The sequence below is a fragment of the Triplophysa rosa genome, linkage group LG21 (assembly GCF_024868665.1).
Source record: "Triplophysa rosa linkage group LG21, Trosa_1v2, whole genome shotgun sequence".
In the NCBI taxonomy this organism is placed as follows: domain Eukaryota; kingdom Metazoa; phylum Chordata; class Actinopteri; order Cypriniformes; family Nemacheilidae; genus Triplophysa; species Triplophysa rosa.
Genome location: NC_079910.1, coordinates 11605212 through 11622682, shown reverse-complemented (window position 1 = coordinate 11622682; position 17471 = coordinate 11605212). Strand labels below are relative to the sequence as shown.

The following is a 17471-nucleotide window of genomic DNA, read 5'->3' as shown; positions in this document are numbered from 1 at the left end:
GTATGTGCAGGGTTATGTAATCATGTTAATAAGCATTTTAATAATGCTAAATTAATTTCAGTGTCAATTTTTTTCATTTGGCGCCTATGATGGGATGGTGGAGACGTACCGCTATAGTTTCAGTTGTAAATAAGACCAAGGTTGAGAAACACCAATCTACCGTGTTTCATTTACAAACACATGATTTGGGGATGTGTTCCTCTAAATACACAATGTAATTCTCTGATATTTTCATGGAAGGTGTTGAGCTGAACAAACCCACTCACTTCACTGTGAACACAAAGGCAGCGGGCAAAGCCAAGCTTGATGCTCAGTTCACCGGACCCAGCAAGGGAGAGGTGGTCCGGGACTTTGAGATTATCAACAATCATGATGGCACCCACACTGTTAAATACACACCTGTCCAACAGGTGAGTATTCTGAATTATGTCCTTGTGTGAGAATGCTTGAAAACAGAACATTGTCCTTTTTTTAATATTACAAATTTTCCCATGAGAACAAAGAATTTTTTTCATTTTAGGGTAATATGGGGTTGAATGTCACCTATGGTGGTGATCCCATTCCTAAGAGCCCGTTTGCTGTATCTGTTGCTCCCTCTCTGGACCTCAGTAAAGTTAAAGTGGCTGGTCTTGGAGACAGTAAGTCATCTCACTCCTTTTCCATTTTGTGACTAATTGAACTTGACAGGCAAGTTTCACGTGTTCTGGTCACCTCTATTGAGATATCCACTTCTCTGCTTTCTTGTTTAGAAATGACAGTTGGAAAAGATCAAGAGATCACCGTCAAGTCCAAAGGTGCGGGTGGTCAGGGCAAGGTTGCCGCAAAGGTCACTGGTCCGTCTGGTAAATCTGTGCCTTGTAAAGTTGAGCCAGGCCTGAGCCCGGAGACCAGCCAGGTCCGTTTCATACCGAGAGATAAAGGACCCTATGAGGTTGAACTAACTTACGATGGAGCTCCTATACCTGGCAGTCCATTCTCTGTGGAAGCCATTGCACCCACTGACCTATCTAAGGTGAGATGGTTTGCTTAGTTAAACTTACAATAATATTTAATTCTTTGACAAGACTGCAGAAAGGCGTCAGGAAAAACTCCTAAATTGGAGCAATTATTCTATAAACTGTAGTTAATATTGCTCAAATTGTTGGGTGTTAACCAGGCTCCAGACGATTGGCTTCAGAAGTAGAACAACTGTATTCTTTCACTCATATCCCCATGGCTCTTCTCATGTGTAGGTGAGATGTTCTGGACCAGGTCTAGAGCGTGCCAAGGTTGGCGAGACAGGGAAGTTTGTGGTTGACTGCACGAATGCCGGTCCTGCTGAATTGACTATCGAGATCATCTCGGACAATGGGACCGAGGCAGAGGTCCATATTCAGGACAATGGAGATGGGACATACACCATCACCTACATCCCTCTCTACCCTGGAGCCTATACTCTCACCATCCGCTATGGCGATCAAGATGTGCCAAACTTCCCAGCCAGGCTCAATGTGGAGCCTGCTGTGGAAACCAGTGGTGTGAAAGTCTTTGGACCTGGAGTGGAAGGCAAAGGTAGTGTGACTTGTTTTCTGGGATTGTAATGCACCTACAATACCTTGCATCTTTGCTTTATTTGGCGTTACTTGCCTGTAGGAGTTTTCCGGGAGGCTACGACAGATTTCACAGTGGATGCTCGTGCTCTAACCAAATCTGGAGGCAATCACATCAAGACTAGCATCAACAACCCATCAGGCAACCGCACTGAAGCTCTAATCAATGATCTTGGAGATGGCACCTACAAAGTGGAGTACACTCCTTATGAAGAGGGTGAGAGTTTTGCAAGCACCATTCACCTTTTCGTTTTAAAATGTTTACTATATTTTGATGGTGCTAATGTGTGACCAGGCATGCACAGCGTTGAGGTCTCCTACGATGGCAGCCCAGTTCCCAAGAGCCCATTTCGTGTGCCTGTGACCGAGGGTTGTGACCCAGCACGTGTACGTGTACACGGTCCAGGACTTCAGTCCGGCATCACTAACAAACCCAACAAGTTTACCGTGGAGACTCGGTGAGGATCAAAATACTCCGTGTCAGATCACAATCTAAAGAATCAAGTGGTAGTGGATGCAGTATCTCTGATGTCCGTGTTTTTTTGTGCAGTGGGGCAGGTACAGGTGGACTTGGGCTGGCTATGGAGGGACCTTCTGAAGCAAAAATGTCCTGCACTGACAACAAAGATGGCAGCTGTTGTGTTGAGTACATACCATATGAGCCAGGCACATACAACCTCAATGTCACCTATGGAGGTCAACCAATCACTGGTCAGTGTTTCCACAAATCATGCTAAAAGTTTGTGGGTTGCTTGGATGGTTTGGTCATGTGCTGTTGTGTGTTTCCACAGGAAGCCCATTCTCTGTTCCTGTTCACGATACAGTCGATGCGACTAAAGTAAAATGCCTCGGTCAGGGGCTTGGAAACAACGTGCGTGCCAATATCCCACAGGTCTTTACTGTGGATGCAAGCAAAGCAGGAGTTGCTCCCTTGCAGGTCAGAGTGCAGGGACCCAAAGGTAAGCGTGCAGTCTAAAAGATGTGCGGAAGTGCTTCTTTTGAGTTTTTAAGGGAATTTAAAATTTTACTGTTATGTAGGTGTTGTGGAGCCTGCTGAGGTGGTGGATAATGGTGACCAGACTCACTAAGTCACTTATGTTCCCACTCGTGAGGGACCTTATTCTATCAATGTCCTGTATGCGGATGAGGAGATACCACACAGGTAACTGTCACCACCAGGGCAGCGCTCCTCCTACAATGCTAAATGTGATGCAATCTAGGAAAACCCATTACATGTTGAAATTTTACATATTACAGGTTTTGATACCATATAAAAGCTGGCCTTTTCCAAATCAGTTTTTTCCTACCTTCTATGTAACAAAAGTTATGGTAATCTGAAGTCTGCGCATCACTATGATTTTCAGGAACGGATATTTAACATGCCATGAACTTTTTTCAAATAAATTAGTTTTTGCTTTTTAAAATAGAATGTATCATGAAAATGGAGTATCATGAAATTTAAATAGTATTGGATTTGACCTAAGTTGACATCATGATCACCCCATTGTATTCCTAAACATTCTTGCTTCGTTTACTTGCTCTCTCACACACCATGTCCTTTTCTTCAGTCCTTATAAGGTGAAGGTTCTGCCAACTCATGATGCTAGTAAGGTTCGTGCCAGCGGTCCTGGTCTGAATACCACCGGTGTGCCAGCCAGTCTGCCTGTGGAGTTCACCATTGATGCCAAAGATGCAGGAGAGGGACTCTTGGCCGTCCAAATCACTGTGAGTAGATCGCTACCACTTTTTAAGATCAATCGCTGTGTCGCCACCTAAGTAACTTTGTTCAATTAAAGTTTTAGGATTGACTGGATGCTTTTAATGAGCCACTTATCATTGTTCTCTTCATTCAGGACCCTGAAGGGAAGCCAAAGAAGGCTAACATTCGTGATAATCAGGATGGGACCTACCTTGTGTCCTACGTACCTGACATGACCGGCCGCTACACCATTCTCATCAAATATGGTGGTGATGAGATCCCATACTCACCATATCGCATTAGAGCTCTCCCCACAGGAGATGCCAGTAAATGTACAGTCACAGGTATGTACTGCTTAGGTCAGATCCGTCATGAACAATGACCCTGTACCATCCAAACACATATCAAACAGACTGTGGTTTAGAGGTCTATAATACAGAAATTATTATGCCAATTTATTTCTAATAGTCTAAAAGTCTGCCAGAATACACAGTGAAGCGGGTCAGAATAATTCTGTGGTTTGGCAACCAGTGGAAATGTTTTGATGGCTCTCTAGTACTGTTTGAGCCTTTGCTGAGTGTTATCTCAACCTCAATGATCTGGTCGCAACATGGGAATCTTTTTTTTTTGCCTGTGTGAAGTTGTGTCTTAAGTTTGTACTTGCTCCCAACTTCATTTCCCACCAGATGCACCTACTGTTGTGTAGCGCTGCTCACATTCCCATCACAATCACCTTATCTCTCACTTTAGTTTTTTTGTTTTTAGCGCACATTTGTTGTATTTTGCTCTGATTGTTACTTTTTCACTTTTTCGCACTGCTTCACCATCTCAGTCTCAATTGGAGGTCATGGTTTGGGTAAGCGCTTTGAATAATGATATAGTTTTTGTTTGGTTATGCATGCAGAATTGCACTGTACCTTGAGCTAAATACATCTTTTTTCCTTTGACTGTCCTGGACATTTACTATATTGTACTTGTAGCACAAGGCCAAGTTTTCTTGCATAAAAGGAGAATGGATTTTTTGCATCTTTATATTAAATTTCTATTAATTTTACTTTTTCCATTAATTAAATCGATTTTAGTGATCTGGAAATGGAGGTAACAGACCAACAGGACAGTGGATCCTTTTTATGGCCACAGAGAAGGAAAAGTCTAGACAACAATTTTACCAATTTATAAAGGTTCCGATCTTAAAAATGGATCCCACTTCTCTGAACCCATCTGTTGCCTTGATGCTCCAGATATTTTGCATCTAGTGCATGGTTGAATGTAACCGTTGAGGGATGGGTACTAAACTACCTATAACAAAACATCTGCCTGCTTTTTACATTTGACTAAACTGTTCTTGGTAACTCTGCAGGAGCTGGAGTTGGTCCAACCATTCAGATCGGAGAGCAGACGGTCATTACTGTGGACGCAAAGGCTGCTGGGAAGGGCAAAGTCACCTGCACGGTCTGCACTCCAGATGGAGCAGAGGTGGATGTGGATGTTGTTGAGAACGCAGATGGAACGTTTGATATCTTCTACACGGCACCCCAGCCTGGGAAATATGTCATCTGTGTGCGCTTCGGTGGAGAGCATATTCCCAACAGCCCCTTCCAAGTCACGGTACATATATACCACATAGATAATTTATTTACGGTACATTTATCATTCATTTCACACGGTGGCCATAAACCCACACAGGCAGCCTTGCTTGCTTTCTGGTGTATTGATAGAATAAGCTTTACAATGAATGTCAATGGGGCATGGGTGCATTATAAAATGTAAATGCTTAACTTCTGTATATTTCGCTTTATATAAATACAGTAGTCACTTGTTCTGTAGTGTTCTGGGCCAGTGGTGTGGTGTTAAACATTGTTTTGCACTCAGTGCTATTCAGGTGCACTTGGTGTTATCAAACCCCTTTGTTGTTGACCAGTTTTTAGCTGGATTAATAGTTGGTCATTTGCGTGTTAGTGCTCACCAGGATGAAAAATGTATTTATGAACATCCTTGTATACTTTCATAAGGCAATGACACCAGTATTATCAATAGACTTATTGATTTACAAGAATTAATCCACCTCAAAATGAGCTCTCTGAAAGTTGTACTCCTTGTGGTAAGCATCAACATGCTAGTTCACCCAAAAATGAAAAGGTTATTTACTCACCCTCAAGTTGTTCCAAAGCTGTAGGAATTTCTTTGTTCTGTTGAGCACAAAATATATTTTTGGGTGAACTTTACCTTAAATCTCAAAGGAATAGTTCACCCCAAAAATAATTTCTTCTGTGAATTGTGCTGCTCAAGTGATGTGGAGTCACTACCCGTGTTACAATTTTGCTGTGAAATTGGTTAAATATTGAGATAATTTACCATCTTTTGTGTTTTTGGAACAATATGATGGTGAGTAAATGATAACATTTTCATGTTTGGGTGCAGTATTCTTTTAAAACTGCCTCCTGGTTGACCAGCTTTAACCCAGAGGTGTTTTTGTTATCCGAGGGATTACATCTTTGATTCTGTTGCCCTGTCTCAGGCTTTGGAAGGTGACTCCCCTGACCAACTAATGCAGCAGACCCAGAACCGGCAGTACGCCTACGCGCCCAACATGGGCCAGCCATGGGTACTGACACGCCCCTCTTTCCTCCCCGTCTGCATTACCTCCTCTGCTACTCATTTGAGTCCCAATCAGTCCTTGTCCTTCTCTTGTTCACCCTTCTATTTGTTTCTTCCTGCAGGTTTACGATGCATTTCATGTATATTTATTTGATCATTTACCATAGTTCTGAGTTTATGTGAAATACACTTCCATTTGAGTCATGACAGCCATTTTGAAAGCAATAAATGTCTCAACATTTTAACAAAATGGCTGGTTGTTGTAGAGCTTACGCTGTGTTGGACACTGTTTGTTGTTTTTTTGTGTGTTGTGTGTCGTCATTGGTCACGTTGTCTTGTTTGCTTTGCTTTCACTCCACCCCCTTCTCCAGATTAGCCAATCACAGACTAAATCTGCATTCTCATTAGAATGTCATTCTCTCTCACAGTGTCGGTCGCTGCGTCGCATCGTCATGCATCATCATCTTCATCAATCATTAAGAAATGTGTTTTCCATCTCACTTTTTCTTTTTTAGGGAGTTGTTGTCATGTCTGCTGTGTTTCCACTTTTAATCTGCTTTAATGATATTTAATTACAAACAATAAGCATCATAAAATAACTTAATAGGGGTACATTCTTCTCTGCGGTTATTTTACAGTTGACATTCTTAAGTGATTAGGAATGATGTATTCACCTTTACTGTGTACACACCTGATTTTATTTAACAACACTTGTTTCTGAGATTGTAAATATCGATGCTATACAGACTTGTATCTTCACTTAACTTGGATTATTATTTTTGGTAAATTTTAATGGCATTTTTACCCCAATCTGTTTTATCTCTGATTTCTGAGGACGAAGTTAATTTACAAATAGATTTTAGTGTCCACATGTCACAACAAAGTTATGACTGAAGGAATCCTTAATGCGTACTCTATCATGCCACTATTTAAGACTCAAGTTGCTTGTCATACACATACATTAATAGGACAGCAATACACAAAGTCATATTAGGTTTAGATACAATGTAGACCTCAGACATGCTATTGTAGGTGTTGTTTAGTTTTAAACTTAAGTTTAGTTTTAGTTTGAGCTTGCCATCTTCAGGTTAATGTCCACCTCATTGGTTTGGTTTTTGTCTCTCTCTCATAGGCCACAGACCGGGCAATGGGCATAAACGGACTGGACGTAGCTGGACTGAGACCTTTTGACTTGGTCATTCCTTTCACCATCCAGAAGGGAGAGATTACAGGTAATCACTTTCAAATGCGTAACTATAGAAACCTCCAGAGGGAAGATGCTGATACACACCTGATGTTCCACAGGGGATGTTAAAATGCCTTCTGGAAAAGTGGCCAAGCCAGATATTATAGACAACAAGGATGGCACAGTCACCGTGAAATATGCCCCAACTGAGGCTGGCCTGCATGAGATGGACATAAAATACGACGGAATACACATCCCAGGTAAAAGAGGCTGTGGTTTCAACAACCTAGTTATGTTTTATAGAATGTAGTTTTCCTTAATGGCTACAGAATTCAGCCACAGAATTTTATTTTCTCTTGCCCTTTTAGGAAGCCCACTGCAGTTCTATGTGGATTATGTCAACAGCGGGCACGTGACTGCATATGGACCTGGTTTAATCCATGGCATGGTCAACAAGCCTGCATTATTCACTGTCAACACAAAAGATGCTGGAGAAGGTATAGAGTTTGGTCTTGGCTCCCATGTTATATGACTTTGCATTTTCCACCTAATGCTGGGAAGAATGTCTGATTGAGGTTTGTGTGTTCAATAGGTGGGCTGTCTCTGGCCATCGAGGGGCCATCGAAAGCAGACATCAGCTGCACTGATAATCAAGATGGTACCTGCACTGTGTCTTACCTGCCTGTTCTTCCTGGAGACTACAACATCATCGTCAAATACAATGACAAGCACATTCCTGGCAGCCCTTTTATGGCCAAAATCACAGGTGACCTAAAGCTCTGCTTGTAGATTTTAGATACTAAATACATATATTTGCTCTAATTGTTCTGCATCATGTCATTTCTGTCTGTCCACAGGTGATGACTCCATGCGCATGTCTCATCTGAAGGTGGGCTCAGCTGCTGATATCCCTCTGGACATCGGTGAGCTGGACCTCAGCCAGTTGACCGCATCTCTCACCACCCCCTCAGGCCGAGAAGAGCCATGCCTGCTGAAGATGCTAAGGAATGGGCATGTGGGTAAGTGTGACAATGAAAGAAGGCCAGTATGTAGAAAGAAACCGCATTCATAAAGTGACCCATCCTAATTTAATTTCTGGTGTTTTCTTCAGGCATCTCCTTTGTGCCCAAAGAAATTGGCGAGCACCTTGTTAACATTAAAAAGAATGGACGTCATATTCCCAGCAGCCCAATCTCTGTCATGATCAACCAGTCAGAGATTGGTGATGCCAGCCGTGTGCGTGTAACAGGCCAGGGCCTGAGTGAGGCTCGCACGTTTGAGCCGGCTGAATTCATCATCGACACCAGAGATGCAGGTGAGTGGGTACATCTTCAGAGGAAAATCTCAAAAGCAAAAATAGGGCATAGCGTTCATTGAAATACTTTTATTTAGGATATGGAGGACTCAGTTTGTCCATTGAGGGACCCAGTAAGGTAGACATCAACACTGAAGATCAAGAAGATGGCACCTGCAAAGTCACATACTGCCCCACAGAACCAGGAAATTACATCATTAACATCAGATTTGCTGACCAGCATGTTCCAGGTGTTTACAAGTGTTCGAAATAGAAGTGTGCTGGGTTAATAAAAAACGGGTTTAACTTGACTCCCCCATTATGTTCCTGCTACATGTTCCCCTGCAGGAAGTGCTTTTACAGTCAAAGTGACAGGAGAGGGTAGGATGAAGGAGAGCATCACCCGCAGAAGAAGAGCTGCCTCTGTGGCCAATGTTGGCAGCCAGTGTGACTTAAGTCTTAAGATCCCTGGTAAGAGTTCTGTTAGAAAAATAACTCCATTAACATTCATTATCAGTGCTTGTCCTCTAATCAGAATCTGAAACTTGACATGCAGAGATCAGCATTGCAGACATGACTGCCCAGGTGACCAGCCCATCCGGCAAGGTACACAAGGCCGAGATCATGGAGGGAGAAAACAACACATACTGCATTCGTTTTGTTCCAACGGAGATGGGTGTGCACACAGTCAGTGTTAAGTATCAGGGCCAGCATGTCCCAGGATCCCCCTTCCAGTTTACAGTGGGACCTCTTGGAGAGGGAGGTTCCCATAAGGTCCGTGCTGGAGGCCCTGGACTAGAAAGAGCGGAGGCTGGAGTACCAGGCAGGGAGTGTTTCTGTTTGTTTATTTGTTTGTACATGTTGAAATGAGTTTTGGCACCTAACGCATCATGTTCCTGTGTGCAGCTGAATTCAGCATTTGGACCCGTGAAGCAGGAGCTGGTGGGCTTTCCATTGCAGTGGAGGGACCCAGCAAAGCTGAGATCGCTTTTGAAGATCGCAAAGATGGATCCAGTGGTGTCTCCTACATTGTTCAGGAGCCTGGTGAGATCCAGAGAACTTCTCACCATGAGGATGAAGTTTTTATAAAATTGACTAGTTGTAAGATGACTCAACCTCATCCGTTACAGGCGATTATGAAGTATCCATCAGATTCAATGATGAACACATCCCTGACAGTCCATTCGTGGTCCCTGTGGCCTCACCTTCTGATGATGCCCGTCGTCTCACTGTTGCCAGTCTTCAGGTGAGGTTTCGAGAAACACAGACATTTGTCTGACCCTAAATAACTCTCAGACCACCTTTAACACAGCAGCTGCAATGAATGAAATGGTGAAACAAGATTTTTCTGTCATGGTACTGTTTATTATGAAATTATTAGGAAAAGTCAGTAAGGTTACTTGATGTAATGTCGTATTATACACAAGCTCACACACACACAAGAAAGTTTGATAGCACACATATTTTTCACAATAAAACATGGAACAACATGGATTCGTTTTTTCAACTCAGATTTGCACACACCAAGCACAAATAGAGCCATAGTTAACTGTTGCTGCTGTGTTGAAGGGCCATGCTGGGGTTTGTGGGATACTGAAGGACTGTTTGTATTTCTCGTACCTTGTCCTAAAGGCTCCCGACAGTTCTTCATTGAACTGGAAGCGATAGGCTAAAGGGTTAAAGAGGACAAAAGAGGCTTGTTTGTCTGTGCACCTTGACTATGAACCGTTCTTCTTTCTGTATCTGTATATTGCTGGGGAGGGGTTCTTTACGCCTCTCTCTTTAACCCTGTTAGCCTAAAGGTAAGAAATGTACAGCCATAATAGATTTGTACTGGATTAAGAGGACTAGATCTTTACCTTTGAAATAAACATTTTTGATCTTGAAGTTGAGTGTGGAAGTGTCATGTGAATGCAGGAGTCTGGGTTAAAGGTCAACCAGCCAGCATCTTTTGCCGTGAGCCTGAACGGGGCTAAGGGAGTCATCGATGCCAAAGTTCACAGCCCGTCCGGAGCCCTTGAAGAGTGCTGTGTCACAGAGATCGATGAAGGTAACCATGGGGGCCTGCTTGCACTGTTATTAGAAACGGTCTCTTAGTTTTACACTTGCACCAACTTAAGCCTTGCAGGTGCAAGCTTAGTGGTAACATTTTGGCCAAGGCAGATGTGAGCTGTTAAGCAGTTTTGCTTTTGAGCAAGATGTGAAACCTTAACCCCCCACTTTCTCTTATAACAGATAAGTATGCTGTGAGGTTCATTCCCAGAGAGAATGGCCTCTACCTAATAGATGTGAAATTCAACGGTTCTCACATCCCCGGAAGTCCCTTCAAGATCCGTGTAGGTGAGACTGGTCAGGCTGGAGACCCAGGAATGGTGTCTGCATATGGAGCTGGCTTGGAAGGAGGCACTACTGGTATTCTTTTGTTTGTGTTGCTGTATTTGTTCATTAGAAGATAATTATTGGTTGGGCGCTTGTAATAAAATGACTCTATAAAATGATGTATTTCCAGGATCTCCATGTGAATTCACTGTGAACACAAGTTCAGCTGGTCCAGGTGCATTAGCAGTGACAATTGATGGGCCTTCCAAGGTGAAGATGGACTGTCACGAATGCCCAGAGGGATACAAGGTCACCTACACACCAATGGCACCTGGAAACTACCTAATTTCTATCAAATATGGTGGACCGTACCATATTGTTGGAAGTCCCTTCAAAGCTAAAATTACAGGTAAAAAAATCTTGTTTGAAGGTTTAGTTTTTGATTGATATAGGGGTGGTTTCTTGTACAAGGATTAGATTAAAGTCGTAATATAACCTAAGGCCAAGTCCTGTCTTAAAGTCGTTTTTAAAAACATGCCTTACAAAAAACATTACTGTGTGCACACTTTGAGACAAAACCGTGGCACTGATATATTTTAATAGATGTCCGTGCAAGCCGTTTTCAGTTACGACAGCTCGAAAATGGATTTTAGTTTGGGACTAGATTTAATCCCCGTTCAGGAAACCACCCCATAGGGATGAGTGAATTGAGTACAGTTGTAGTACGTCATGACTACACTCAATGCAATGTGTCTCTAAAATATATGCTGTTTCGCTGATTATTTACACTTATTGTGATTATTGCTTGTTTCTTTTTACCAAAATCATCAGAATATCTGGATGAGAAATTTCAGAAATTTGACTAGTTGTGATCAAGTTAAAATCTTGCCAACCACCATGATGCCTTATGATGTCCCTTATTTGTTTTAAACATTGAAACTTGTCTTTTCAGGCTCTCGATTGGTCAATAGCCACAGCATGCACGAGACTTCATCAGTGCTGGTTGACCCTGTTACCCGCAGTGTAACCACCAGCCAGCAAGCGGGACCAGGCTGGGCTAGCTCCGATGCTAGCAGAGTAGTTGCTAAAGGCCTGGGGCTCAACAAGGGCTTTATAGGACAGAAGAACAGTTTCAGCGTGGACTGTAGTAAAGCAGGTATGGGACAGAAACACACAGAGTTAACTTAATGTTGAATTACGTATTGAACGTGGCTGAACTAGCTAAATCTGTTCTGATTTGCAATTGCAAATATGTAACTATAAATTTACATCAATCCCCACAGGGAGAAACATGCTCCTGGTTGGAGTGGATGGACCCAAAGTGCCCTGCGAAGAGATCTTGGTGAAACACTTGGGTAACCGTCTCTATAATGTGTCCTACCAGCTGAAGGAGAAAGGAGAATACATCCTGGTGGTCAAATGGGGAGATGAGCACATCCCTGGCAGCCCGTACCACATCACTGTCTAACAGCCCTCCAACACCATTGTAGGCCTCTGCCCGTGTCTTAAACATAAATTCATAAACACTGAAAACTCACTGTCATTCTCTTCTGTATGATCTCATCCAGTATCTTCCTACACCACTATTCAGCTTCCAAGCTAGAGATGGTTGAAAAGCACCTTTTCACTGTATACCAGTCATACTTGGATCCTGTTGCTGCATTGTTTTTTTATTCAAGGATCCTAGTGGCTTTTGCTCCCTGTGTAGGTTTACACCAGTTACTTGTCTCCAACACAGTGTAGCTGCTACAATGTTATTGCCTGGTTTAGGAGACTGCTGTTTCAGCTTTAGCTGTACAGAAAAGCTGTTGCTAGAAGCAGGAAAAGTGGCGGTGATTCATTTGCTTGATCGGCACAGATTTGTTTCTTTGACTCTTCAATTGGGTGAAGTGATGCTTAACGCTATGTGGCCTTTGTACTCATCACAATGTAACACTGGTGCCGAAGCTCTGTGGGTTTGACCTTCTCTCTTTGTGTTTAAAACATCCTTTCCATAAAATGTCAGCATGGTCAAATTTATTGTAATGTCAAAATTGGGAGGCCATTTTGATAGAGGGCTTTAGATGGTTTTCTAAACACCAAAGGGAGATTGCATGAGAGAATAAAGGCATATACTGTGCCATTTGGTTGGAGGTGTATTGAAGGGAATGTTATTGATGCATGATTTCTTACGCCTTGTCTGTCATTAAAAAAAATTCACTTGGAAGCTTAACATATTTTGTTTTGCAAAACTTCACTTATTTGCTCTCACGTGTCAATTCTCTAGCTCTTTGTGCTCCGTTGTCAATGTGTAATCAGTATTCCAGAATTTTACAAAAATTTAATTGTCTAAAAAACATAAAAGTTGTGACTGTTACAGTATTTTGATAAAACAATAAAGTTGTCCTAACTATTTTTTCTGTCAATTTCATTGTCTAAACTTATAGTAAGCAATGTGACTTTGATCCAAGAGTACAATGCAACCCTATATTGATATCACTAAACCTAAAAGTAAAAGTACTGTTGCAGTACATGTAGTGTTAAATGACATGCAAACCTTAGTTAAGAAACTCAATTTTAGTTTAACTGCATGTTTTGATTATTGGGAAAACTGCTGTGCAACTTGCCTGTTTGTTGCCATAAAAAAAATATATTTTTTTAAATGTCAGTTATATTAAACTTGCATTTACATAATATAACAGAAGAAAATAAAAAAAATTATTGCATAGGTTGCACTGTTTGTTATGCTATGGTGAAACTATCCAAATAATTCCAAATCTGGTTTCTTTTGTTAATATTTCAAGTTAAGACTCGTTCAAAAATGTGTCTTAAAAGTTTTCTACATAAGAATTGAAAGCTCATTTACTACGTATTTATCTTCATCTGGGTTGAAGTTAGATGTCAAAATGACAATTCCCGCGAAATCATACGGCTAAACGCTGAGGTAAAAATCTTACTTACGGATCGCAGCTGTAAAACGGACGTTATGTCGTGCACACTGAAAGACGAAAAAAATATGCTGATATGGTGTCATTAATAAAAACACATTTGATTATTTATTATTAGTAGTACTGATTTCTGACAGCCGAATCATGTTGCCAACACCAGAAGCCCAGAACAAATATGACACACTTTCTCGCCCCCTTCGGTAAGCAAGTGTATTACATGTAAACTCAAGAGTATGTTTCAGTTTCATATCAGACCACCGAAAGTAGACATTTTACAAACCCAGAGACTAAATTTCATTTATATTAAATTGTTAGGAAATGATAATAAAACGTATAAACACACTGTATTTTGAACCACAAATTTCGCCAAAAAGTTTCTGCAAAGGTGTTCTGCAATGCAAAACAGTGGCAATTCGTGAGAGCACACCTTGGCAAAATGTATGCGTTTGAATACCTTTGGTTTGTTCATTGCGTTGTGACTGTAAACCCCGCCCCTTTGTACAGAATGTACAAATGTATACAAATTATATGATAAAAATATGATTAAATCAAAGAACATACTCTAGTAGTATATTTAACTATGATTTTGACATGTTGCAAAGCATTTTGAATTTAACCGTGTAGACAAAAATATTTCTTGACGTTATAAACTGGTTAGGACTAGGCGTCAGGAAGTGATGACTCCTCCTCATGAGTGCGACACGCCCCAGCGCACGATAGCGCCTTTCCTCCTGAATCAGTTCGTGGAAGCGTTTGAGGTAAATTAGTTATGGAATATTGTTGTTTAACCCACATAAGCTGGCTATGTGTAGGAGTTAGCACACACCAAACTATAGCTAATGTAGAGCTGTTGTTTCCCTTTCTATCTTAAATCTTGCTAAACGCGTTCTTGAAGTGGCGACGCATGCTAGCTCCAGAAATACATCTCCCTTAACGTTTTGCTCGACTGAAAAACTCCGCTGCAGCCATTAAAGTGGTTTTCTCTAAATATGTTTTATTTTAATGTCTATCTATTTGACAAAAGATTGTACTTACGTTAGGCCTTTGCGTAAGAAACCTGAATTTTGGTCACAGTAACAAGTTAAGATACCCTCCGACTGGCGAGTTTACAGCTGTTGTGTTGTACGTTACTTTGCAAATGTGTGAAAGATCCAGATGTTTTAGCTTTCTAAAACGGCTATTATTTCGTGTGTATTTTCATCCAGTGCGTATTGTTTTATCACTACGTTTTTATTGTTTTTGTCCAAGCTAATTTTACTTTATAGATAAAAAGAGCTTAACTTGCCTGTTTTTGTTTCGTTTCTAACTCAAACTGTCCTGTACTGTACATTAGGCCCATACAGAGTTATTAGTTACCTTCAAATTGTTGAGTTAAAATAACTTGCTTTGTAAATAAGAAATATGTTCCTTATTAAAAATATTTTTTCAATAATAAATCATATTTTTATATCTTAAACATGGTAAACATCATACTTTGGTTATTTCAGCCATGGCCTCTCTAAGTGATAAGTCTGATAAAGAGATCGGTCAGCTGCTCGATGAATATGGCATCAAACATGGACCCATAGTAGGTATGTAAACCAGCACCAGTTAAATTTTATCAAAGGCAAAAGTCGCCTGATATGATTTGGCAGTATTTCACATGTTGGTTTTGTTTTGCAGATTCCACACGGAAACTCTATGAGAAGAAACTGAAAGAAGCCATGGCCAAAAACACTAATCCATCCTCATCTGACAAGACATTCTACAGAGAAGAACGTAAGGCTTAAGAATGATAAAACAGGCTTTGTCATCATCTGTATTTGGGGTGTGTAGTTACACTGACAATGTTTTATTTTGTTTTTATAGAGGAAGAAGTGGAATATGTTACTTATCAGCCTGTAAGTATCCTTAAGAAACGAACTGAATTGTTGATGTGTGTTAGAGCTGTGCAGTTTATAAATAAGACATTTTTCATGTTTTGAAAAGCAGCAGCAGTTTACTATGCATGATGGATCTGGGGATGTGTAAGTACCTTGTTTTGTTGAGTTTTATTGAGTTGAGTTTTTTTTTTTTATGTTTAATACCCTTAAAACACATTACAATTATTTATATCAACAAAATGGCTTGCAGCTGTCACAAATTATATAATACAATTGTTGCATATCTGTAGTAAATATATACTTCCGTTTTATGTCTTTCCAGCATAAGAAGGTCAAAAGTTGGTGATTCAAACTTTGCTCACGAGTGAGATTTATTTTTCATCTCCTTGTTATATCTGTATTGCGTAAGGAAGACTGGGGCTAACTGTCACATAGGAAAGTTGTCGTAACAGTATTATTTTCTGGAGTCAAGACTAGAGTGCAGTTACACAAACATGTTTTCTTTAACAGTGGTTGTGTATATTGGTTTCGTTCACCTAGTTTAAAATTAGCACTATTCTACAGGACAGAGAATAGTCAATTCCATCCTCCAAAGAAATAATGCTCCTGAGAAATATTCAGCAGAGTAAAAAGTGTGACAGCAAGTCTTGGTGTCCTTTACATGTTAATGTAGTAATTATTTTAAATAAGTGTAAACAAAATTGTTTTTGTTCCATTTAACTTGACTCAAAGGTAGCGTAATTATCATTAAATTGCTTAGAATCCACCTACTGATTTCATGGATTAACTGCATTTACGTTTCTCCCCAGTACAAGATCATCTCAATACACTAACTTTAGAGATGATTACACCCAAAAGTGAGTTTCATTTTATGGATTTTTTATAATCATTGTAAGAATTAATATAATTGTATTCTGATTTATCCTGCAACAGCATTGGAAAATAAAATCTCATTCCTATTTATTTTCAAGGCCCATTATCAGCCAAACTCGAGCAACCTATCAGACTTCTCCGCCGGGCCCATCAGTTTCCAAAACCAGCCAGCTAAGTGCCAGTTCAGAAAACAAATCTGGCGGTGTTCCGGGGTGGCTTCGTGTCTTGGTGTTTCTTGTCATTGCTGTATTTCTTTATTACGTGTACTCGACCATGGAGCCTGAAGAAGAAGGTCCCTTTAAAAAAATTCAGTAGAATACTGTTGAGCTATTTTAGATGTTCGTCATCTACCGAAATTGATTCAGTTTAAAAATAACCAAAAATGTTCTGTTCAGTAACAGATTGTGTATTTTTTATGTTGCTATATTTGATACCAGTTGTTCAATTTGTAATTCCAGTTTATTAAAAATGTTTTGCACAACTTTTGAGATACAAGTAAAATATGATTAAATAAAAAAATGCACATTCTCAATTTTATTAAAAACTTTAAAAAAGTATTTTACTCTATTTTGAATCGTATTATAAACTGAAAATAACATGTTTTTGGCAATATGCATGTTACACGTGTTCTTGGACCATAATGTGGTACGAGGTCAGTTCTATTCACTAATTTCTTTGTTAAAACTGTATTTTTGATTAGGTTCAGTATGTACCACTGAATTTAATGCGGAGCAAAAAATTTAATTTGTACAGAATATTATTATGGCTAAATGTTGTGTAGCATAACATGCTTAACATTGCTACTCCTTTGGCCATTAGTACTGTATATTCACAATATAGCAAAGTCTTGAGTTCCTTATTGCTTTAATTAAACTTAAATAAAAATATTAATACAAATTTAAACATTATTTTTAAGCATTCTTATGCTTCCCCCTTGTTTACTGTAAATTCCTAATGTTAGATTCTATACTGCATATTATTGACCGTCTCTCTCCATTCAGTGTTATGCAGCATTTTATTTTGCATTATATTGACATTTGTATCTGAAACAAGTTTGAAACATTTTGTATGAAGCATCTTGAATAAATCTTTTGACAGAAAACGTCATTTTTCAACAGAATTGA

The 17471-nt window shown here is 40.1% G+C and overlaps 2 protein-coding genes across 3 annotated transcripts in view; both read left to right on the top strand.

Annotated features, from left to right (window-relative positions):
- Positions 1-13079, top strand: part of flna (filamin A, alpha (actin binding protein 280)) — a 36239-nt gene extending 23160 nt beyond the window's left edge. The window contains 30 exon segments of the mRNA XM_057363016.1: positions 241-410; positions 521-638; positions 750-1012; positions 1233-1551; positions 1633-1806; positions 1885-2047; positions 2140-2300; positions 2381-2548; positions 2628-2751; positions 3158-3314; positions 3443-3632; positions 4121-4144; positions 4649-4896; positions 5807-5893; positions 7019-7118; positions 7192-7332; positions 7441-7569; positions 7665-7838; positions 7930-8091; positions 8184-8387; positions 8465-8617; positions 8715-8837; positions 8923-9189; positions 9273-9410; positions 9497-9612; positions 10284-10416; positions 10602-10778; positions 10876-11094; positions 11638-11841; positions 11969-13079. Coding sequence (XP_057218999.1) covers positions 241-410; positions 521-638; positions 750-1012; positions 1233-1551; positions 1633-1806; positions 1885-2047; positions 2140-2300; positions 2381-2548; positions 2628-2751; positions 3158-3314; positions 3443-3632; positions 4121-4144; positions 4649-4896; positions 5807-5893; positions 7019-7118; positions 7192-7332; positions 7441-7569; positions 7665-7838; positions 7930-8091; positions 8184-8387; positions 8465-8617; positions 8715-8837; positions 8923-9189; positions 9273-9410; positions 9497-9612; positions 10284-10416; positions 10602-10778; positions 10876-11094; positions 11638-11841; positions 11969-12153 — 4991 coding nt within the window. The 3' untranslated portion in view covers positions 12154-13079.
- Positions 13080-14254: 1175 nt separating this feature from the next.
- On the top strand, positions 14255-17431 carry emd (emerin). 2 transcript variants are annotated; one of them, XM_057363002.1, is made up of 8 exons: positions 14255-14370; positions 15100-15183; positions 15275-15370; positions 15461-15492; positions 15584-15618; positions 15797-15838; positions 16284-16331; positions 16446-17431. In XM_057363002.1, exons 2-8 carry the CDS (start codon positions 15102-15104, stop codon positions 16660-16662), a joined length of 552 nt encoding a protein of 183 aa, XP_057218985.1. In that variant the 5' UTR covers positions 14255-14370; positions 15100-15101; the 3' UTR covers positions 16663-17431. The 2 variants fall into 2 exon arrangements, with proteins under 2 accessions (XP_057218985.1, XP_057218984.1); XM_057363001.1 differs by having other exon boundaries at positions 15581-15618.
- Positions 17432-17471: the final 40 nt, after the last annotated feature.